Source organism: Centropristis striata, chromosome 4, assembly GCF_030273125.1.
Source record: "Centropristis striata isolate RG_2023a ecotype Rhode Island chromosome 4, C.striata_1.0, whole genome shotgun sequence".
Lineage (NCBI taxonomy): Eukaryota > Metazoa > Chordata > Actinopteri > Perciformes > Serranidae > Centropristis > Centropristis striata.
The window spans coordinates 16365633-16390258 of record NC_081520.1 but is presented as its reverse complement, the minus strand read 5'-3'; the positions used below and the strand labels follow the sequence as shown (position 1 = coordinate 16390258).

General features: G+C 41.5%; 1 protein-coding gene across 4 annotated transcripts in view; it reads right to left on the bottom strand.

Moving 5' to 3' along the window:
• aplp2 (amyloid beta (A4) precursor-like protein 2) overlaps nt 1–21630 on the bottom strand; it is a 69298-nt gene extending 47668 nt beyond the window's left edge. For all 4 annotated transcript variants that reach the window (XM_059330709.1, XM_059330711.1, XM_059330710.1 and 1 more), the window contains exon 1: nt 21314–21630. In XM_059330709.1, the coding sequence (XP_059186692.1) occupies nt 21314–21385 (72 nt within the window). In that variant the 5' untranslated portion in view covers nt 21386–21630. The remainder of the gene's footprint in view (nt 1–21313) is intronic.
• Between the last annotated feature and the right edge of the window lie 2996 nt (nt 21631–24626).

Genomic DNA, 24626 nt, shown 5'->3' with positions numbered 1-24626 from the left:
CATTTAGATTCAAGCATTTTCAAGGATTTCAAGCACCCATACGAACCCTGATATTTATTACATGTCCTTGTTTTTGTCGTTGTTCAGCAAGGTATTTTCAAAAATGTTTTTACTCATGTTGTTTTATGTTATGATTGTCTTAACTATGCACATTATGCAGTGGCACTTCCAATTTCGTTGTATAGTTGCCTATATAATGACAATAAAGGCTATTTGATTTGATTTGTTTTGACTGTGATTTGTTTGTTTTGTAAGCTTGTGTGAGTGCTGTGTTTGTTGGAGTTGGAGGTGACAGGGAGATGCTCCACAGAAAGCTGAACATAATGTTTCTGTTCACTAGCGGTCACCTCTGCTTGGCTCATTAACCTCCCATCATTCACAGCCAGACGGGGCTGGACAGAAGAGGAAAGTCTGCTGTTCCTTCTGCCCCGAACTGTCACAGGGGAGCGGAAAAACACTGTCACCACACACCCAACGCCCACCGTAGAAGCCATCACAGCCGGTACCAGCCTCGGTTCAGACGGTAAGCCTATTTGTAATCCTTTCCGCTCAACCTGTGCTTGATTGAACTTGCCTTTGTTAATAAGACTGTGTGGAGCTGTTCCAAAGTGCGAAACACTGGAAATACCATTGACGCAGCCGTGTCCTATATTTTCTTTCATGTCATGTCAAGCCACAAAATTATTCAGAGGGGAGAAGGAGTTGATGGTGCTAGGAGGGTTCAAAGTGATGAAGGATCTGAGAGAGACTCAATAAAGACATCGCTACGTGTTTGACTCCTGATATCAGTGGTCTGCTATTAGATTAGCCTCCTGCCTTCTCAGTAACTCATTTTGAGTTTGGTATTATTTGATTTCAACTGTACTGCTCTCAAGTGCATCACAAGTTTACCTGACTAGACCTCGTTGTCTGCCTTCCTGAGCAGGTCCCCACTTCAAGACAATAAAGTGAACAGACCTGATGAGTTGAATGTGCTACTTGTTGAACTACTTGCTTGTGTTGAACTGCCACTAGAACAATAAAACAACTAATATTAATAGCATTACTAATATTATTGAAGTTTAAACTAGTCGATTATTATAAAAGTAAGAAAACATTTCGAAAACAGTCAAAAATTGGTCATAATTCAATTTATAAGGTCAAACATGGTCCAAAAAAATATTGGATATATTATCATAGCAATTCAAAATCGTTTGCTCAAGTCTCTTACCTGAAGGTAGACAATACTGGTGAAGAGGGTAATTTTTTTAACTTCTAGATATGACCATAAAACTTGCCCAGTTTGTTATTTACGTAAGGCTATTTTTTTTTTGCATTACAAGTTTTCTGAAATGTTATGTTTAGATATGCAAATGAGGTGTGAACTCATTAAATATGCACGTATTTGCATATATTTGCTACTGTCAAAAGCCATAAAAAATTGTTTTTAGGAAGCAGATGTTATATTAATTAGGTTATGATTAATAAATAAACAAACTCATCTGTAAAAACCTTCAGAATATAGCTAGGGATAATACTGGTGAGTTAGGTGAAGCTGAAGTTGAGATATATGGAGAAAAAAAATATTTTGCTTTGCCTTTAAAGCTTTCATATATTGTTAATGGAAATGACTACCTGAGGACAAAATATTGAATTTAATTTGTAGCAACAACAATATAGAACATGTTAAACATGTAGAGTTTTCTAAGGATGCCTGTCATGATGAAGTATAGACTACATTGGCAGACTACGAGTTGCAATAGAACGCTAACTAACAAATTTTGGAGAAATCTATAGGCACAAATGGAGCAAATATAGTTAAAAAATCACTGAAATGTTTGTTTTGGATGTTTTCTTTCGAATGTTACTTTGTGGCCCAAAACCTCAAAATTGACCAATGCATGAAAAAACTGTGGCAAGATGGAAATCTCACTTTTTCCATTTTAAATGTGGGAACTTTAAATTTACAGATAAAAATAAAACATGAATACAGAAATATGCCTTTGTCATTTCTTGTGTTTTTATTCTTTTCGAGAGGAAGAAGAAACAAAAACATTCATTAACAGTCCGTGTTTTAAGTGTTTGTACTCTGGAAATTGAGATGGGTTGTGTATTAACCACAAAATGTGATGGACTGTTTAATTTTTAATTTTCCTGTTTAATAAGTAATTATTTACTGGTGTTAATATTCTACATGTTCCTCCTTGAAGAAAGCCAGACTCACAGTTTCTGAAGCAAACTATGATTGAGCTGCGACTTGATCTCACTGAGCGTCGCCTTAATGTCGCCATGCTCAGTTGAAGGGGGATGAACAGAAGCGAGACGTGTTCGTAATTAAGCTCCAGCTAGAAGATGCGTTGCAGCTCGCCGGTTTGCAGGCTAACAGTTGTGGTGATTGAGTGTCGGAGGTCTGCATGTGTGTCAGTGGGAGATAACATGGCCTCTCTCTAGCTTACAGCGAGCAGACGTGAATGACAACTTGTTCAAATGGCCCGTCACTATGGAAACCTTCTACAAAAGCATCCCAGCTATTCACACAGAGGAACATTGAGGCTGCAGAAGAAAGAGAGGCAGAGGGAAACAGACAGAGAGAGAGGAGGGAAAAGGCGAGGGCAAAAGAGAGAAACAGATTGAAGAAGTGGAGCAGGGAGGAACAAAGCAGAGAGATAGATAATCAGAAGCTCACAGTGACAGAGGGGGAAGACAGGAAAGGGGGATTCAAGAGAGAGAGGAGAAATAATGGAGAAAGAGGGAATGAGGCCACAGTTGTGAGAGAGTAGCGAGACAGAGAGGGAGGCGTAGTGACGACGGAGGACGACAATCACAATAACAGCTGCTCTGCCCTGTCTGCTGCATTCACCAACACCACAAACACTAAAATGACCCTCAGCTCCATACGTTGGCAGATATCTCCCCTGACGAGCACACATATAACAGACATACAGCACACAAAGCTGCATCTGTGCTCAGTCCCCTCCTGAACAACAGAAACGGTGCCCATTGCCATGGCAGTGTGCATCAGTGTGTTCAGCAATGTCGCTCCCTGTGACGAGCAGACACTGCACCAACTGCCGCTTGTTTCTTTTAAAATATTTACAAGACAGTAAGTCACAGCTTGACTTCTGAGCGGAATCATGATTAGGAAGAATGAAGCACACCAGTGTTTTTTTAAAGGATGTTGACTGCTCAAAGAAAAAGGTGAAACACAAGAGTCTGGATGCACCAAGTTCACAGTGAGGTGACTGCTTCTGCAGTTTTATGTGAGCGGGTTTAGAGGGGAAGGAAGGACTGTGTGAAGTGAGGACAATATGTCTTTCAAAGTTTAACTAATAAACTTGTTTATTGTTTTCAAATTTCACCATTCACAAACCACTTTGTTCTGCAACCAATAATCCTAATAAAACTAAATTTAAGGTCATGTTTTTTCTCAAACTTGCGAAGATAAATTGATTTATTGTAGGGGTGCACCGATTTCCTTAATTTTGCGGGATCGGTGATCGGCCGACTCTTTTACGTCAAACCGATTTTATCTAGCGATCTTATCTACCTCCGCAAAGGTCTGAAAGTGCGTCTGCACGTACGCGTACCTCTGCATGACTGTGTTGTATGTATGTTGTACTATAACGAAACCAAAAACTCAGGACACTTTATTTATGGTTGCAGTCCTTTTGTTAGTTTGTCCTGTAAATTGTTGCTTTTTATTTTAAGTTCAATATTTTATTAACTACCTCAGACATTGTGATTTCCTTTATTTGTTCAAGAAAAATACTGCTGTGTTTTTGTTTTTCAATAAAATAAGATTCAAACATTGAAGGTGTATGCTGTGAGTTATAAAAAAAATCGGTATCGGCCAAAATCGGAATCTGCAGGTCAGGCTTTTTAAAAATCGGTGATCGGTCAGAAAATTGCAATCGGTGCACCCCTAATTAATTGACTTTGTATTCGATGATATTGTTTCCTGTTTAAGTAACATCACTGTAATCACTAACATTTTATTACTCTGAACTTATTTTTTACACAACCTGTTATTTTGTGAATCAAAACTGTTATTTTGTAGATCTGTTATTAGTACACAATCATTGAGATTCATTGTGCACAGCCCTTTTTTTTGGGAATAAAAATACAGACAAGACAAAAAAACAGCAACATGCAGAAGGAAATGTCCTTATTCAGATAGTGATCAAATGTGGTCTGTGGTGAATGCTGCCATTCTAAACTTGAAACGATATTTAGGAGGTGATGTGAATTAAAACAAAGTCAATGAAACACAATGAACACAGGAGATCTGCACTCAGAGGTTCACTTGAGTTAAAAATGTTTTGACTCAAAGGGAAATGTAGCTATCATGAGTCCATGCCATGAGCAGAACTGAAACTGTTTGAATGAGAAAATAAGTGGAACTGAAGTTCCTGTTACCATCCGAACGGTCAGTCAGAGGATTCTGACTCTTTGTGGCTGGAAGCAAAAGACAGCAAAGCAGCTTCAGCTGTCAAAGCCAGCAAGAATTCAAATGTACACTGTATTTTAAAGCAGGCTGCTTGGAGAACACAGTCCAATGTTCCAGAAAGAGTCAAACTGACTTACTTACTCATTATTATGTAATGAATATCAAGCATTGACTTGTTATATATCTAGTTAGAGGTGAAATATGAAGAGTATAAAATGATTTAAGCACTTTTCAAGCATGGTGAAGATACCTTTTTTTATACTTTTCCAGCACTTAGAGCTGTGGGAAATGTAATATTTGTTCACAGTACATACAATAAATACAGTATACTCGTTATTTCACTTCATCACATGAACTTAGATGATATTATGCCAAAAACAACCAAACGTCATATTTTTTTTATCATATTTAGTTCTTCTGTAATGTTTGTTATTCTTTTCTAATATAAATACATTTATTTCAGAAAAAGATTGGCCTATTTTTTGTTCATAGGCTATTTTTATTTAAATGTGCACTTGATGAAGCTTTGATTTTAAAAAAGCTACTCCTGTTGCTATACAGTATTTATGTTCACTTAAATAAACGCTTTCAATAAAACTACTTGTGACATGTCATATTTGACTTTGACTGAACATTTGCTCTCACTTTGCGATAAAAATATCAGGATATATATCGTATATCGATATTCAGCCTAAATATATAAGGATATGACTTTTGGTCTATATCGCCCAGCCCTAATCTGAAGCACATTTAGACAAAAGTAGGTGTTTATTTGATTCACACGTGTTCCTTTAAAGTTTTCCAGAACAAGCATTGAAGAACAACTTGTGTGTATTTCCAAGACTTTACCAAATCTAACGGAAAGCTTCCAGAGAGATTGTAGCTCTGTCAAGCAGCAGGGGCCCTGTTAGTGGGCTTTAAAGTCACTCCACATTTTCAGTCAAAGCCTAAAAACTCATCTCTTCAAGAAGAATCTCACTATGTCACTTTTTTCACTGCTCAATCATATCCTCTCTCTCTAATCTTTCCTCTCTGCTTGCTATAAATTGCTCTCATAAAAAAGAAAGCCTTCAACATCTCTCCCTAGCTCTTTTTTTCCCCTTACATGCCTCTCTTTAAAAAAAACGCTGTATTATCACAAGAATATTTGTCGGGACACTGTCCCCGTCACCCCTGCGCTCTTTACGGTACTCCGCTTATGATCGTTGTGCTCTCGTAATTATTCTATGACTTCATTTTAAATGGCTGTGGACAAGAGTGTCAGCTAAAAGCCTGCCTTGTTAATGTAAATGTGGCAAAGTGGAGAGATACTAGGCCAAAAGAGGAGAAAAACACTGTTAATTAGAGCAAAGCACTCTTTTTCGTCCTGTGGCACGCTGCCTTTTCACTGGGGAGAAGGTGTGTCTGGGCTATTTATAAGCTCCAGTTGGTGGGCCAGTGGGGTCTTGTCTTCCAGGCCTGCCCTCGACCAGTAGAGCTTGTTCAGACAGAGAAATAAACATTAGGACAATGCTACTTTTTCAAAGTAGAATGATCCTAATTAACCCCTTGGCGGTACTTTTTGCCTACTTTTTTTCTTTTTTCTTTCAGAGGCTGTAGAAAGTTTTTCTAGTGAGAAAAATACTGACATGGCCATTTTGAATGTGCTCCCTTAAACTCTGACCTCAAGATATCTGAATGAAAATGGATTCTATGGGTGCCCACAAGTCTCCCCTCTACATTATGCTAATCCCATTTAGTTTCTCACACAGTACAATTCTGTTATTTTCACCTATTGTATTTGAATATTTCTGCATGTCGTTTCTAAAACAGTCCTGAAATTGCATAAACTGGGCATGACTGGAAAATTCAGAGACTCTTGTGGATTCAATGAGCCGAATTGCATGCATGTGGATGTTGATATTAGTCCCGATAGTAGCATTTTATTGTAGTAAAACATTTTTTGAAACTTCCTCACTGTATAAAATGACCTGTTTTGACTTCTGGGATAATATAAAATGCAATCTCACACAAATCTACAAAAAAGTTTTTGATTGAGCATGGATTTTACTATCATGTTCCTAGAGGTCTTAGTGTCTTAATGTGGTATTTTGGAAGGACTTGGCTATGTTTTTTTAAATTATTTTTTAAAATAAATTCTTGAGTAAAGAAAATTGCAAAATCTAGCATCAAAACTGTGTAACAAATGGTTAATTCATTCATTCATTACCATTAACCGCTTATCCGCAATCGGGTCGCGGGGGGCTGGAGCCTATCCCAGCTGACATTGGGCGATAACAAATGGTATCAAGCCAAAATTGCTGCAACAACTGAAGACACAGTGCTGAGCTGTTAATCTTCAGATCCCATTCTTTCAGATGATGTAGACCACTTCTATGTGGCATCTACTGTTGACCTGTTATCTCTCAATAAAGATCCCTGTCCCCTACCCCTAATTGTCATTGAAAGGGGTCGGAAAGTTAAGGGGTTAAAAACATATTTAATCTCAAGAGGTTTTCTAAATGATAGCTCCAAGGGGGTTTGGAGGCAAAATAGATCTAAAAGTAATATACTCCATTCTCCTTAATGAAAAATTCAGTCAGAAGACTGATTAAAAAATGTAATAACCTGCTTGTGTGGCATTAAATTATTTTCTGTGTCAAATTAGGGATTCAAAGTGATTCTGATGTGCAGTGGTACACTGTCACTAACCTATGTAGTTAATTCACACAACTAGTTTTTAAGCAAGAAATATAGAAATATACATTGATGAAACAAAACTCCACAGTAGGCCGGGGGTAGTGTGTGACACATGGTGTCGACAGCTGCTGCTTTCCACCTGCCAGTGATAAACTTTGGGAGGCGTTTACACCAAAAAAGGCCTGTTAAAACAAAGCAAGGGTTTGGGTTGGTGAGGATGTGTTGCTTCAGGTCCCCCTGAGCCATAAAGTATAATCCAGTCCAGTTTAAGCAATGGATCCATATGTTGAAGGGTTTATCAGATGCCAAAACACTGCACGGCGGTGTTTATTACTCAGAGATGGGATTTTACAACTCAGGAAACTTATCGCTGCTGCAATTGTTTTATCTTTTTTTGGAACAAATGCACGGTAAACAGAGTTTCAAGTTACAAGGAGATCTACCAGGAATGTGCACACGCACTACTTTACTTGACCACCTGACTTTCTTGCAAGGTCATCTATCCAAACCATGATGGGTTTTTTTTGTAAATTTAACGACTTAGTTTTGCCAATTTATTACTAAGATACAGAATCCAAACCATTGTGTTTTTGCCTAAATCTAACCACATACTTTTTAGTTTCTTAGCCTAAGGAGAAGTTTCGCCACCTCATGAAAATGAAAGTGAAATGTAACGATAACAACCTAATAGGAGGAGCATGCTTAATGGAACTGATAACCTATGATAACGTCCATGCAATCACATGATAACGTCCAAAATAGGTGGTTGGTTTCGAAAGCAAACAAGGCAGAAGCCCCACTTCTGAGAGAGCTAGAGGGAGCTTGTATTGACTTGTTCACAAACCACACATCGGCTGAATTTCCTTGGTCACTGAGCTGTAATAGAAAGAAAGAAATTGACTTTGGGGTTTTAATTTTTCCTTGTTTTGTTTGCACTGCAAATGCAATTAGATTAATCAGTGGAAGCCTTTGTGGGAGACATCCTTCCTGGGATTTTCACAAGTGAGGTTTTACTCTCTGGGTGTTTTTACACAGAGACAAACCAAAGAACCCATTAACTCATGCAAAGTGCAACTCAGATATTTATGTCGGTCCGAGTGACCAAAGGGCAGCCAGTCATGGGGAAGAAATGTCAGTTGGTTCAGATAGTGAAGCCACTCTCTGTCATCACAGGGCAAAGGTCCTTACTTCTTCTAATTCTCATCCCTTTGCCCTCCCTCTCTTCCCACAGTCTTTCTCCCTTCCTCAGACACCCAGTGTTGTCAATACTGTGTGGTCTCGCCATCTTTGTCTCAGCTGTTATCTGTGTCGCGTCAGACAGACACACAGAGCCACTGTTCAGATGCCTGCTCGTGCATTGAGTGCCTGATGGCCGACATCAGGATGCCCGCTGCATCTTGTGTTTCATTACTCTTTCATTCTGAGGGCAGGGGCTGCCAGTGAAGCGAGGAGAGCCGGACAGAGCGGAGCAGGAGGCAACCGAAGAGCCATTTCCCCTACGGCCTCTCTTGACACAGATTTCAGGCTGCACGCATCTCTCTGGAATATTACTCCTCCCCGTCCACTCCTCCAGCCCCATCTAACATTGCCTTGAGGGTCATCCGCAGCCATCATAATATTGCATTTGGATTTCCCTGCCTACCTAGTTGGATTAGATAGATACAGGTTTCTAGCTGGCTCGGGAGCAGGAGGCAGAGAGGACACGAGAGGGAGGGGAGGAGGAAGCAAGAGAGCAAATTTGTTTCGATTCTGCTCGGGGTGTACTATCTGCAGTATGTGCTGCAGAATTTGGGAAGAGACATGTCAAGTGATAGCAAGGGCTTGACTTCAGCTTCCTCGTTAGTCCAATCACTGTCAAGTCATGGTGGGAAAGAGACAAAGAATGCAGGAATAAATATGGGCTGAGGGGAGAGGCAGGGCAGGTGAGTGTGACTTTTGCCCAATAAAACATGAGACTTATCCATCATGAAACATTAATCTTCTTCTTCCCCTGTACAGAACATAATAAGTTGTGATAAAGCATAAGCTTTAAAAAACAACAACAAAAAAACGGCACATGGCTCTATAAATTGTTATTAGCTACTTTGCTGCAGTTCTGACTGTGAGGTTTATAAGAGGGGTAATTGAATTTGAGCCAGTATCATCAACTGATATGCAAATACAACAAAACAAACCAAGAAATCTGAGTCTTAAGGTGTGTGCTGTTTTCTTTGCAGAGGGTTGGTTTATAGAGTCAGTATACAGAGAAATAACTGATAACTGTGTGCTGTGGCGATAAAGAGATAATTACACTGAGGGTTTTACCCAGAGCTTGTTGTTTAGTTGCTAAGCTACGCAGGTGCATGATTGCATAAATAAGGCACTGGAGTGTAAAAAAAAAATACTTCTTGCAGGAAGAAGATAATTGCTTTCCATTTTGCGTTAATGACTCGAGGACTGTGATGATTGAGGTCCATTTTCAGGTGAACTTTTTGCAGCACCCTTACAGCTGCATGGCGTGCTGACAAAAGGTTTGAGCATGCCTGCCTCTTCTGCGGAGCTCCTGTCAGCACAATCACCCATTCTTCCCTTTTGCCCACTAAAAGCTCTCTGCATGAGCAACCCCTTCAATCCCCCATCTCCCTCCTTTCATCTCTATTCACTTTGAGCACTCTGGACAACTCTTTGTGCACCCATCTCCTCCTGCCTCAACTATCTCTATACATTTACCTCTCCACCTGCTTCTCTCTCTCACTTTCTGTCTCTGTGTCTCTCTTAGAGCCATGTGAGCTGGCGACCCTCTCAGCCCTCTATCCAGGCTTACCATCCACGTGGCCTTGAGCGGATTACATTCTTGACATCACTGGGCCAGATGTTTATGACTAAAATAGACAGAACAACTAGCCTCGCCACTAAGTCAAACAATGCATTTAGCCTAAACTTGACACCACATTTCCCATTTATGCTTGAGCAGGTCCCTTTGCTTTAATAGGGAAGATTTGCTTTTGCCTAATGATCTCCCCTGTTTCCTTTGTCACTATTGTCGCTCTCCTCAATTGGAATCAGAGCTGCTGTCTTCATTACCTTGTTCGGGAGACTAAATTGACTAGCTTTCCCTTGTTTTCACTCCATTGCTTCTCCCCCCCCAAGCTCGCGCTCTCCCATTTTTCCTCCTGCAGCTTCTGCTCCCAGCTCTCTCCAGTGAGCCGGTATGGAGATCAAATAGCCAATAAGCCGCCCACTGTAACATACACATTAGCATGATTAAATTGGCGATTGCCTGTCCATTTATTAAAAGCCTCTCTGGGCTGGGTGGGAGGTCTATCTAGTCGGTGAGTAGAGTAGGAGAGGGAGGGGCTGAGTGTGTGTGTGTGTGTGTGGGTGTACATGCCATGTATCGCTATCATGTGTGTGTCTAAGCCTGACATCACCAAGGCAGAGAAGTTAATGAGAGTTGCAGGGGTATTTCTGACTTGCTGGCTTTCTGAGGGGGAGTTTCAGGTGATGTGATGGAAGGGAGCCTGTTGAGGAGCGATAGCTGGGCGGGAAAAAGTCTGCGGTGGGCTCGGCTCTGGCAGTGGCTACACAGGAGATTTAGGGCTTAGGTGATTGTTAGAATGGGCTCAGTTTGTTTTGAACTATGGGCCTGTGTTTTCCGCGGGCTGCTTTATGTGGACGCTGACTCTTTCCCCACTTTGTACTGCACTCTCAGCAGTTTAAAAGAGGAGGATTAGACACAGGAGTGTGCCTCTCTCTCGTCTGCCGGAGAGCACAGCCGCCTAATCTCTCGCGCTGAGGAGAGGGGATTTGGAAGAAATGACCTGTGCTCACTTCACTTTCTCTGCCTCTCATACCCTCCAAGTTGAGTGAAAAAACAGTGCCGCATCCTTCCTTCCTTCCGTCACTCCCACTCCGCTTTTTCATTTTCCTGCTGGATGACTCGATGCTCATCAGCATGCAGCACCACGCGGCTGCTCCTCAGGACCAGGCAGGCTGGCAGACAGGCAGGCAGACTTGTCAATAAAGGAACAACAGTAACAGGGCACCTCAGCGAGGCCTCCAGCCCTGTCACTGACGTCTCTCTCAGTGGCCTGGACTCCCTCAGTTAATGAGCACGTAATTGTTGAGCAAGCAAAAGAGAATTTAAGAAAGCGAGGAAGCAAAAGCGTCCGTGAGGTGAGAGGTGTTATAGAGATAGTAGAGAGGAAAAGGAGGTGAAGGAAGCACAAGGACAGAATGTTCCAGTGAACAAAAATAAGACACAAAATAGCCAATTTGTCCTAAAATGTGTGGTGCAGTACAGTCAGCGGCAAGAGAAGAGCGGAGGAGGAACACTGTGTCTAAATCAGAGGGACTGTGGGGGGAATGCTGCTCAGTGGGAGCTGACATTGAGAGCAGGCGGGGGAAAGCAGTTTCAAGGACAACATGGAAATATCACATTCAGTCGCTACAAGGCAGCCATGAGTTGTGTTGAGGCCACGCCGGAGCAGGAGAGCAGCCAGAGAACCGCAGGAGAAAGAACGAGATCAAGGACACGCAATGTTTCCAAGATCTGACAACATGAAATGATAGCAGGTGACAGATGTACTGCGTGGGAATGCTGAAAGAGAGGAGGAAGTTGTTGACCTTTCTAGTATTGGCATGATACCAGGGCTTTGACTTTGATGCCACAAATAATTTTAACTTCTTTGGATTTTATACTACAAAACCTCAGCAAAAAAAGTGCAGACATAAAGCAGCGTGTTGTCACATTTTACTCAGACATGTCTGACATGTCCGGCTCAAATTATGCACCTTTAGTCAAAAGATTAATCAACACAAAATCAAATGTTTGCTGTTACTTAAATGTGAAGCACTGAAAACCTTTGATCTTTGATTCTTTTCAAGTGTTAATTCTGAGAGAGTTTTAACTTTTCACATATTCTAAAATTATGTGTTCTTGAAGCCTGGAGGAGGCCATTTTAAAATGGATTTCCAGCCCTTGGAACAATTTTTTGAGAACATATTGGATATTTCCCACTTACTATTCAATTTGTATTTATTCTTTAATCAGTTTTGAGACATAATAATGACATTAAACCCTGACTCTGATTATCACTTGGAAATAAGTTATGGACAGCAGTTTGACGCCTGCACGCAGTGCTGCTCTCCCAGGACCACCCAGGCTGATTTTAAATGAATCTGTGCTCTGATTGCAGAGCTCCCTGCTTCTTTTTCTCCCCTGCAGATTCTGAGCAGTGAAGCAGAGACACAACCCACGTGTCTGCATTAGACAGTGATGCTCCGGGCGATGCAAGGGAGGCCATCTTTACCAGGGGAAAATGATGGATGTAATGTAGATATGCTTATCTGTCATTAAGCCCTGCTCTGTCCTCCCTCAGCCTCTCCTCTGGGGAAGGGTGGAGGGATTTCAATCAGACTAGTGAAGAGTATAACTCTAGTGAGACATGCTGAGGCCAACAGCTAATCACTCATGTCTCTATGGAGAAGACACAGACTTCACAGCAGGAGGATCCGTCTCCGAGTCCGTCTACTACACTCACATTTTGTCGATCGACTGACCTTGCTCCCCCACCTCCTGTGTCTTTCCCTACAGTGGGCGGCCCAAGTCGGACCCCTCTGCTGCATCCACTGGGAGAGATCCCAAATCCAACCCAGCACGCTGACAGCAACTATGAGGCAGACAAATCCCTGCACCCTCGCATGACTGGGCCGCCTGTCAGCTCCCAGCAGCTCAATAATAGCGCAGTGACGCTAAATAGGCTCCTGAAACATAAGGACGGGATGTGATGAACACTGAAGGGAGCGGTTGGAGGGTAGGTGGGGAATGGAGGGGGTGGAGTCCGGTGAAGGCGGCTAGCTGCTCAGAAGGCTCTATAATTAGCTGCAGAAGATCAAATGACTTTTAATGGGTTTGTCTGAAAACAGCAGACTATTTCAGATTTGCGCTTGGAGCTATATTCATATCTCATCAAACTAATGGAATTCTCTAGAGTGCTTGATTGGTTTTTATCTCAGATCAAAATGGCTGATAGAGGTGCACGGCTGCAGCATTCCTGAGCTGCAGCTTTGTAATGAAAAAAAGTGCACTTTCAGGGCACTATTATGTAAAGTGGAAATGGTTGTAACAGAAAAATTTACACATGAATGTCAAATGACATGAGTACTCCTTCAGCCGGTGCTCTGACAGCAGACAGAATTCAAGGTTTGATTCACAACCATTGTTGCTTTAGAAGTCATTTCCCACGGACGTTTCGGCGCAAACGGTGCTATAATAAAAAAATTTGCGACAGATAATGGAAATCTCTTCTGGTTATTAGTTAGAGAATTAATAAGAGAGATACTACAAGGGTAATGTCAGGGTCATAGATCAGCCACGGCCTGATCTAGGTAGAGGGAGGTCTTGTGCAGAATGCTAAATAAGCTGCCTACAAGAAGCCTTTGAGTGTGCAGTAACCTACGGCACAGACACGGACACACACACTCCATGCAATGGGACATGCTTGGGCAACAGTGCAGTGCAGAAACAATTAATTGGATAATCGATTAGTCAATCAGCAGGAAATTAACTGTAAAATCTGATATCTGATTTATCCGTTAGTCATTTATCAAGCAAAAATGCCAAACATTTGCTTGTTTGAAGCTTTTCGAAGAGAAGATTAAATGCGTTTCTCTGTTTTATGTCATTATGAAATGAATTTCTTTGGGTTTTGAGCTGTTGCTCGGACAAAACAACCACCCGTAAGAAGTTGCTTGAAAAGAAGCTTGGCCGCTATATGTGAAAAACATTTTTTCCAAAACTTTCTGATCTACTTTTTTGACTCCTGTAAGGTTATTGTTTCTGCATAATAAAACTGAAAATGTATGTACAATTGATGCAGGGGAAATAAAGGGAAATAAAGAGAGAGGCAGAACAGGGAGTTGCTGCATATGCTCTCAGTAAATTATACGTGCCACAGTCTGTTTGTGTGTCTATGAGTGTCCTTTATTTCCCAGGGTTTCCTGCTTGCATTCAAGCTACATTAATTTCACCCACTCATTCATCTGGGGATTTCAATTTTAGACCGAGGAAATTATGTCCAATGAATTCCAGCCGGGTCCTCGCTCTCATTTACGTTTTGCCTTCTCCTTAAATTATACAATACACAAACCTCCTTCTTTTATTGCCTCTGTGAGGGATCTGCAGGCTTTATCTCTTCATCATGCATGAACACCTCTCATTGAATTAAATACAGTGCATGACTTAGGAGATTAAAGATAAGTAGGGGGAAAACTAATATGCTTTTTTTTTTTTTTAAACTGTTCTGCCTCTGAAGTCCAAGATGGAAAGCTAATGTCTCCTGTTCTGCCGTTCCATCCGTAGGTGAAATCTCCCCCTCGTTCTGTCTATAGTCCCAAGTGGAACATCCTACAGAGCTGCTGTTTGTCCTTGGCCACCTTCTCCTTGAGAAAGTGCTGTATCAGACAGGCTGCTAACAGGGCCGTCACATATCTTGAGTACCAGCGGCGGCAGCAGCAGCAGCACAGGCCTCTCTCTGGGGGTATACAGTTACACTGCACTGCTTCTATCTCTTACCGTTCTGACATTTTCATTTCCCCCCCACTCTCCTGAGGAAAAAAAGGATAAACTTTAAAAGAAAAAAAAAAACAGGATGGACTCCATGCCGCTGTTGGTTCCAGTCTGGATGATACCATTTCCACTACAGGCACGGGGGTAAAGAGAGGAGGGCTATGAAGGAAGCTTGGTAGGCAGGAAGATGGAGAGGAAGGGAGCTGGAACTAACATGCTGTTTTCCCTGGCAGTGGATGGCGTATTTTTTGCAGCGTTGCTCAGCAAAACAGAGCACTATAGCAGCGAGGCAGCCTGCCAGTCATCCAGCCAGCTTATCAAGGCAAGAGCACCACCTCCTCCCCCAGTCTCCTTCAGTTATAGAACTGTGGCACTGTGTTACACCTGGGCATGCAGATAAGTCAACAGAATGACTTCTCATGGCTTTTAAATCACAAAAAATAGGCACCGTGGCTCTGACAGCCCTCAATCACGTCCTAAAGTAGGCTCAACGTGACGCCAAGACACAAAACATAACAAAAGGCCTCCCAGCGTGCTGCACGCACATCGTGAGAAATTAAGAACAGAGACATATGATGCACGATGACAGTCAGACAGACGGACAGACCCATCCACACACTGAATGAGACAAAGAAACAAATCAACAAAGCGCTAAGAAAAGACACATCAATTATAAGTGAAGTTTGGAAAACTGGGTCTGATTTGAATGCTCTTGTACGACAAGAGAGACAAAATTCAATTGAAGAGGGGTTCAAACATGCGTAAAAACAGCCCTTGAGTAATTTATGCTCTTACATTTTCTGGTGCAGCTGAGCATGCAAACAGCGGGAAACAATGCCTGGCACACAGTTAAACTGACTCTTTGATTCTGCCTGCCTCCATTCTATTTCACTATGTGCAGACAAAAGAAAGGCAGACAAATCAGTGCACAGGTCTCACCAGAGTCTGCATATGACTCACTGATCGTACAAAAATGAGAGCTGCACACCTGAATAAGACAAGGAAGGGGGCTGCAGACATGCTATGTCTCAGTTGCCTTCCTTCCTGACGTAGACATGCTATTTTGAGTGTGTTAACACTGACAATTATGGCAAAATTCAGTGGACTATGAATGCCCGGATGGCATATCATAACACTGAAAAAGTTGATACACCCTCACCCTAAGTGGTCACCATTTTGGCTATGTAACGGAAGGGGAGGGCACTCCAAACTTGTGAAAATGCTGGCTAATGCAGGTGCAGCAACAATTGCAAACCCTAATGCTCCTTCTGGCTGCAGTTTGCCATTAAAAAGAAGCAGTCAAACGTTGTGATCGTCATTTTTGGTAAGTGCAAAACAGCCGTGTTTGATTTTATAGAACACTACCCAGATTAAATTCCTGCACTATGCAAATAAGTACATATTGTACTCAGTGAAGTACATGGAAGTGTAGGAATGGAAGTATCCGAATTGAGACACAGCGATGGTCTTCCTCACATATGGACAGACGGGGACTGAAGAAGAGACAGGCGGGGCCATAAGCAGAGGTGCAAGTGCGCTATAACTCATAGATAGCACACCAGATATTTTATTCATGGGAAGAAAAACCCAAGCAGCAAGAGTGACTCACTGAGCCACAGGGACACACAACACACACACACTCTCTGTGTAGGGGGGTGACAGGGTTTAACCCACCTACGTTGACTGTCTTCTCATTCTCAAACAGAAAACACATTAAAAAATAAAGTCTGAAATGGCAGGGCTCCTTTCAAAGGGATTTATGGGGATGTTTTTGTCTACTGAACTAGTCAGAGTGTATAGTCACTCTCTCACTCTCATGCCGCTATCACAGGAAGAGAGCCGAGCACTGCACAATACAGCGAGCCGTTTGCACTTCAGGCTATGCATTCCTGAGCACTCTGGCATATAAACTGACAAAAGGAATTCTCATGCAGCCGTGCTGAGCCAGGCTATTGTGGAAAACACACAGACTCAGGTGTAGTGGCGCTCTGGGTGGCTGCGTATACACGGTGAGGATTGTGCAGATTGGCCTACATATGGCAGGAGGCCTGGTGCAACTTAAGCGGTGTGCAGCCATGAGTGTGGCGATATGAACCCACTCACACCGCGCCAAGTCCCCGCCGCCCAGGATCTCTCACTGAGAAGAAGTGACTAAATATATGATGAGCGGAGCTGTAAACACACTTTTAAGATGCATATACACAAACACGCATTTCCAGTTGCAAAAAAAAAAAAGAAAAAGAAGAAGGCAACTCCGCTCACTTGGGATAATTAGAGCGCACGCAGAGCCTGGGAGACAAAGCCTGGCATCGTGAGAACAAGGCTCGCCTGATGAGGCCTCTCTATTTAAATCCGCGGGATGAGCTGCGAGTGTGTCTGTTGATGGAATCGCTCCAGGAGACATGCACGGGCTTGGAGGAAGAAACAGCCAAGGCAGTGAAAAGAAGACGGAAAGACAGACGGAGACAGAAAACTGTAGATGAACCGAGTGGCAGGAAGGTGTCTTTGAGGAAATGAAAGGACAGAGAATAAGGGCTTAGATTCAATCAGACATCCCTTCCTACTGTTAGTCATGGCGCACAGATCAAACTTCAATGTTGAGCGAACACCACTGATATTACACACAGGTGACTCACATTGTTCTGTGCCACTTTGAAGTCAGTTTTCCTCTGCAGAGCTTGGAAATGAGGGTTTGACTGAGTGAGTGGGCGAGTGGGGGAGTGAACTGAGTGAGCGTATGAGCAGACGGAGAAGGGTAGGGCTCTGGGATTAGTACCTTTCCCTTTGCAGATCTATAAGCACCCAGTGTTTCTTGTCGCTAAGAGGATTCGCAGGGATACGGGGCTGTCCCAACAATTGAAAGCAAGGTTTTAGGCGCTAATCTACAAATTCAAGGGCGATTGACGCTGATTCTTAGCTGATGGAGCACAAACTGCTGCCTTCAACTTGATTGACACAGCAGAACGTGGAAGTCAAAGAGGCAATCTCTACAGCTTAGAGGCGAGAAGAAGCCGCCTACAGAAGGCTTTGACTGTGCTCCATCACCCACAACGTTGTATTTAGAGATCATTATCAAATGCAAGTGCTACTTATTGTTGTTGGTTTCTTTTCCAGGCGTGAAACATCACCAACAGTCTGCCTCTGCCCTCGTCTCTGCTCAGTATCTTGATCACCTCTGTATTGTGACGACACCTTGGGTTGTCCCGGCTATTCAGGGGCACACAAAAGGCCCTCATAGAGAATCATTCATCCCTGCTAACGGTCGGCTCCATAGCACCCGCCCCGACAATCACAGCCAACTGGGGGCATTCATTCACATGCAATTGTTCACTATCAGCCCATACCCAGAGCAAATACACACATGGAGGCACACAGGAGCACACTTTAATATCAGTGCTCGCCGACAAGCACACACAGCCGAGCACGCACACAGACTTAAGACGATAAGAGGAAAACTGCTGCTGCAAGAGGACTGCAACCAAAGAGCAATAAGCACAGCACCAAAGTCTTTTTTTGGGATTATGCTGAACCGATTTTTTCTTCTTCTCCTTGTGCACAAGTATGCAGCATTTCTGCACTTGTGTTGATTGGATCTGCTGGTCCCACTCCTCTCGGGCCACTCTGACTTGTGCATGTTTGCAAACAGACCCATGTAAAGCCAAAGTCACTCCACCAGCATGAGTCAACACTGCGATTTTTAAACGAGTCTCCCCACACAAGCTCAATCTTGCCTTGAATTTAGACACGTGTTGATATATTTGACACAACCAGTTTTTTTTATAATTATGACAGGCACAAAAATTCTGACGTGGTGTTGCGTAACGCTCTGTCAGTTTTACACTGCATGTTATGGTTGTGATAATCTGTGCTTGCTTAAATCAGCAGAGAATAAAATGTACCGAATGCATTAACTGTTCCAGATATCCTGTATTCCATTAATCCAGTGGGAGTCATATCAGTAAATGCCTTAGTATGATGCAACTCTCTGGGTAAACCTGCTATGTGCTTCTAGCATGTGCCTTATTACTCAACTAGGTCTAGAAAAGATACAGCTGTTCAGCCTGAATTTGAATAAAACCCTGCCTGTTTTGTTTGTTTTTTACAAAAAGGGATATGAAAGACACAGAGAGGAAAAAAAACGGGGCAAAACCTCTTATAAAGCTACTGCGACACAGAGATGCCCAGTTGAGAGAGGGGGAAACACAGCTGAAGAAACGAGAGCCCACAATCTGGCACTCTAGCAGGTATCTGACAAAACCAAACCGTTTACACAGCTGAAGTAGCTGGCTAATCCCAAAACGCTAGAAAAAGAGAGAAACTGCGAAACTAGAGGGCTGCTCTGGACCTATGACATCTTGACATTTGCGGTTACACAAAGAGAAGAGGAACAATGGAAGGAGGGAGGTGGAGGAGAGGGAACAAACCATCCCCGACCAACAGTAAGTGCGTCTCTGAGGAGCTCGTAAATTCAAGCTCAAGGTCCAGAGGAGAGCGTTCAGTCTGCACGCCAGCACGGCAACATCTACCTCAGCTGTGTGCCCACGAGCTCATCAACATCTGCACACAGCAGCAGCTTCACCCACAAACAACAGCAACAGCAGACAGTTTGGCTGTCCAGTCCTCACAAACAACTGAGAGATGCACAGGAAGGGGAAACACAGTTTTGGCTTCATTTTAGGGGTTGCACCATTCTCCAAATCCAGGATTTGATTAGTCTTTTGATTTTTAATTTCACAATTCAGTGCAATTTTTGAAGGCTGTGCTATTGTCAGATCATTGAATCTGAACTTCCTCATTCTTCAACCATATTTTGTTGGAATCAGCCACACTATTCTTTCATCACAGTTTTTTTATTCTGATCATCGCTTATTTCATTTGATTTTCAATTTAAATTGAAGTGGGGATACCCCTACTTAAGTTGTGTTCCGGCTGAAAGAATGACAATGATGTTTAACTTGAAGCACTTTGTCAATCTGTAATCAGTAAAGATGTAACCTGACATCATTCCTATAAATGGATAAAGCCGTCTCTTTGGATTTGTTCTTTCTCCAACTCAAAAGTACCAAAGGTCGTATTTGTGCTTTAGCCTACAGATGTTTATTCAGGCTTTTCTTTATTCCCACTTCTTGTAGACAAAGTGCATTTGGAGGTAGAAGAGGAAGGTGCAAACAAAGGGATATGAAGATCCGTATACTATGCATGTGATGTTTTAGTGCAAACAAAAATTCCACATCAAACAAAGAAAAAAGCCTCGTCCTTCAGACAGCCATCGATTAAACCACAGGAATCCTCAGCATGTGCTTTAAAGTCAAGGTGCACAGCAGCCACCTTACATTTCTCAATTTAATGTGGGTGACTGATCAAGAAAATGCATTGATTTCATCCATTAATCATGTCAGGAGAGTCTGTCCAGTATCGACCAGCACGTCCGTGCGGTTAGGAAGGCTGACTGAGGAGGCAATCATTGCAGAGGGGACAGGTCTTTGTAGAGAGATTGCAGCAGCATAGATTTTGTTGGGGACATAATAACCATTATTTCCCCCCACACAATGCCAGCCATTACCGCCTCAAAATGGCCGAGGTTTTTGTCGCAAATGCAGGAGAGAAAGAAGCATTCCCTGATAACCACTTTGCACAACAGTGCCAGGAGGAGATGTCTTGTTAAAATGTTTTGTCATGGTTTGCTTCAGCAGGAACACTTGTGTTTACCCTCTCAGGGGGTGGGATGTTTGCTCTGAAAATGGGTGCATTGTTACCCGATGACACACACGTCTGACACTGCAGGCATCAGTGTCCATCCGGGGACAATAACTGGTGAGCCAGCAGGAAAAGAGGACATCAGGTAGGTGAGGAGTGTCTCTGCACATGTGTGAGTGTGTTTGTTCAGGGGGGCCTACATATCTAACACATGAACTCACTCAATGTGCAGCATTCTAATACTTTAAATTATAACTCAAAGACATTAAAAGATACTGTGAAGTGAGGCCCTGAATGCATCACAGGTCTGGCATCACAGAGAGGGGGCCAACCTGTTGACACAGTAAAAGCTGGAGCTCCTAGGTAAAGGATTTCCTCCACTCTGTTTAGAAAATATAATAAACACACACATGATGGACACAACAGTCGCACAGAGCAGGAAGTGCACAGTTTGAGATCTATTGCAGAGGTCCTGTGTGTCCCCAAAGGCCTGACAAAGCGCCTGCTGTCTTTCATTTGATCTCTGCAGCAAACACTGCTGTAATTCTTGGTCCAGCACCTTCCGGCCGCACATTGTTCAACTCACAGCAACAAAACTGCAAATCAGAGCTCAAGAAGGAGGTAAAGAATGACCTGAAAGCAAGCTCATTAATATTTAACTAGATCTGACATTATATCAGCCTTTATGAGCACGTTAGAAACTATAAAAGTGTTATGTAAATCTTCAGTAAAGGGAAATCAATCAGATCAGATCTACTACTACTTGTGTGGGAAGTAAACGCACAACAAATAAAATACACATCAAGATATAACAGTCGTTATATCAGCTGCCTCATGTGAACAGAGGACAAATATACAGGCCGAAAGATTTGTTTTTGCATGAGAAAACTGGTGTTTTGATCCGAGTTAAAAAAAAACTAACCAAGCAGAGAATAAAGAAGAAAACATTTCAGGTTACATACCTCAATGTAGCCGGCCAGCGCTGGAACCACAATGCCCAAAATCAGGGCAGATATCGCCGGGACTGAACCCATCTTCCAGGATCTCCGCTTATTCTACTGTAAATAACTTATATCCTGAGAGCTCTATGTGTAAGGTGGCGTCCGGGAGAATAAAGAGCAAACCGCGTCCTGGATATAATCTGATAATCTATCCGGAGAGCGGGACGAGTCCTGCTCCGCTTGTTTTGTTACCCGAGCTCGACAGAAAATGTTGCTGGAGACTGAGTGTCGGTCTCCTCTGGAAATGTGGACTGAGAGTCTGTGGCGCGGCTGCTCTGCCTCTGCTGCCTCCTCCCTCCGCTGCCTCCTCTTAGACACACACACACACACACACACACAGAGCAGGGCGCACTGCGCCACCAGGCGGCCGGGCGCCGGACACACACGGAGGCTAATAATAATAATAATAATAATAATAATAATAATAATAATAATAATATTGTTCATGTGGATTGTGCACTAATATATATTCATACTTTTAATATATATTCTCAGGTTTTAATATGTATTCTCAGGTTTCAAAATCAACTTGATAATTTGAATCGATCATTTAACTACAAAATTATAGAAACAAATAGTTACATCTTCAAATGTCTTCTTATTTTAATTTTAACTGACAAACTGAAACCCAAATATATTCAGTTTATAATGATAGATAGAAGCATATAGTCCTCACATATTTAAGGTAACACCTCTAATTAGGACGGGACAAAGAAAAGTAGAACAATGCACGTTCCACTTTGGATGGTCATATGTCCGACTGCCCTTAAAGTTGCCTCTGTCTTCCACCTGAAGACATGGAAGAAAATAAAGAAGTTCATTTTGAATTCTGACTTAAATGCTGCTAAAGATGCAATGCCTAATTGGGTGGCATTTAAGAAGAAAAGTGCATTCAATTTTTTCCCAGAAAGAAACTCATTATTGATTAGGCTTATTTTATATACGCAAACATGTTATCAGGAAAAACACAGAGCAAATGATCCAACCAGAGGGAAACAATTCTTTCTTTTGAAGGTAATGTGATGGACTATAGGCTTTTTAATTTGCTTGGTTCAATTGGTTTTATTAATGGGAAATCACACACACACAAACACACACACACACACACACACACACACACACACAGAAACACAGACAGACAGACAGACAGACAGTCAGACAGACAGACAGACAGACACACACACACACACACACACACACACACCACTGGCCTTTTTTGTGATTTGATTGCATTGTCCCTAATTCATTTATTTTCTTCCTAGATTGTCATTTGTGTTTCTCTCTGATGGCTTATTGAAAAATAGAAAACATCATGTTAATTTGATCTTTTCTTCAGGCAGGGCACTCAGAGTGGTTATTAATTTTTGAAGCATCAGCCGGTAGACGTGTTTCAACAAGTAAAATATCCATGTTAAGTCTAATCTTGCGATGTGTCAAAGTGATCCCAAGACACCTCAGTAAAAACACTTCTGAGCAGAGAATTAATTCTCCCTTTTAACAGCGGTGCAGTGAGAATAGGTCAAACTCTATTTAACTGTTAGTCTAACAGCTGCAAAATGATCCAAAACAGTGGTGTCCACAGTATTATTTGTAAGGATGTATTATATTATATTACATTTCATATTATAGAAAGGATTTTTCTGAATGTCTCGATTAATTTCCCCCTCAATATTTTAAATCCCTTTCCCAACATTTACATACATATATTATATTATATTATATTATATTATATTATCCATCCATCCATCCATCCATTTCCCTCCGCTTCATCCATTGATCAGCTTTGACAAAATATCTTGTAAACAAGCCTCATGTTTGATCTAAATTCAAACCTGATTTCTTTTTTAGTTTAGATTTGAAATGTTAAGAGTTATAATATAATATAATATAATATAATATAATATAATATAATATAATATAATATAATATAATAATTGAGGTAATACGGTTTTTTTTTTTAACCACAATCATTAGTATACACTGCCTTCCAGTGGTCATAGTGCGTAACTACATTGTTCATTTATTTTGTTTTAACCGGAAGTAATATTATACTAATGTATGTAACTTGACGCGGACTAGTAGTTACACACTGTAGCCGCTAGAGGACAAAGTTATAATCTCTACTACTACTACTCTTAATACTTCTTCTCCACTATAATTAGTGGGAAATATTTGCTCCACTACATTTATTTGATAGCTTGAGTTACTTTTGCAGATTATAATGTGTTCAACAAAGAAAACATTTTTTTTAACCCTCCTGTGGTCCTGGGGTCCTTTTTGACCCTAAATCATTTTCAACAAACGATTAATATAGGTTAATTTTCATAGAATTGCTTAAAATTTTCAGCATATTTGCCCCTCTGCATCCTTTATAGATAATATAAATTTCACGTTTACATTTTAACGTGTTTTATACATTTTTATAGCACCCATGATCCTCAGGGGTCAAAAAGGACCCCATGACATTAGACTGGTTTTAGGACATGTAGAAAAAAAAAATTACCAACTTTTTTTTTCACCTTTTAAGGCAACTCATGACCAACACATTGATTGATTGATAATTTTCATATTTTTTTCATTATTATGGGTCAATTTAAGTCAAATATACAAAATTAGGCCTCATTTCAATAGAAAAAAGTAATACAACCTGAATATTTTTTTCAATAGTTATAATGATTATATCTTGTGTCATGGGGTCCTTTTTGACCCCTGGTGACCGTGGGTGTATAGTCGACAAGAGGAGTACACAAGGGTTAAGATATAATGAGGGGATAGCAGTATTATCAGTTAAAATTAGCTCCTTCATAACTAGCTGCATGTCATGTTCACATAATCCTAATATAATGTGTATGGGTCATTCTGCATAACTCTTTTAGTAGCTTAAGTGATGTGACTGGGACTATAATGCTATTACTTTTTTTTAACTTAAGCTCCTACATAATTACTTAAATATAGCCTCTAAATATATAATAGTCAATATTAAAATCAGTATTATAAACGGGGGAAGTAGCCTATAAACTATGACAGTTTGTGCTAGTTTTGAAACTTTACTTTGAAAATAATCGCCGGAAGTGTACTGTCATGTCTGCAGTAACCATGTCTATGGCAGTAACTCTAGTTTTGTCAAATTGATGCTGCAGTTCCTCCATGCGACCACTGGGGGGCAGTAAAAACACGTGGTTTAGATTTCGGTTAACCGCTATTGTCTGTCACCGTCACTTTTTTTTTAAACAGAAAAAAATATTTTTAGTTATTCGCTATAATATCACACATG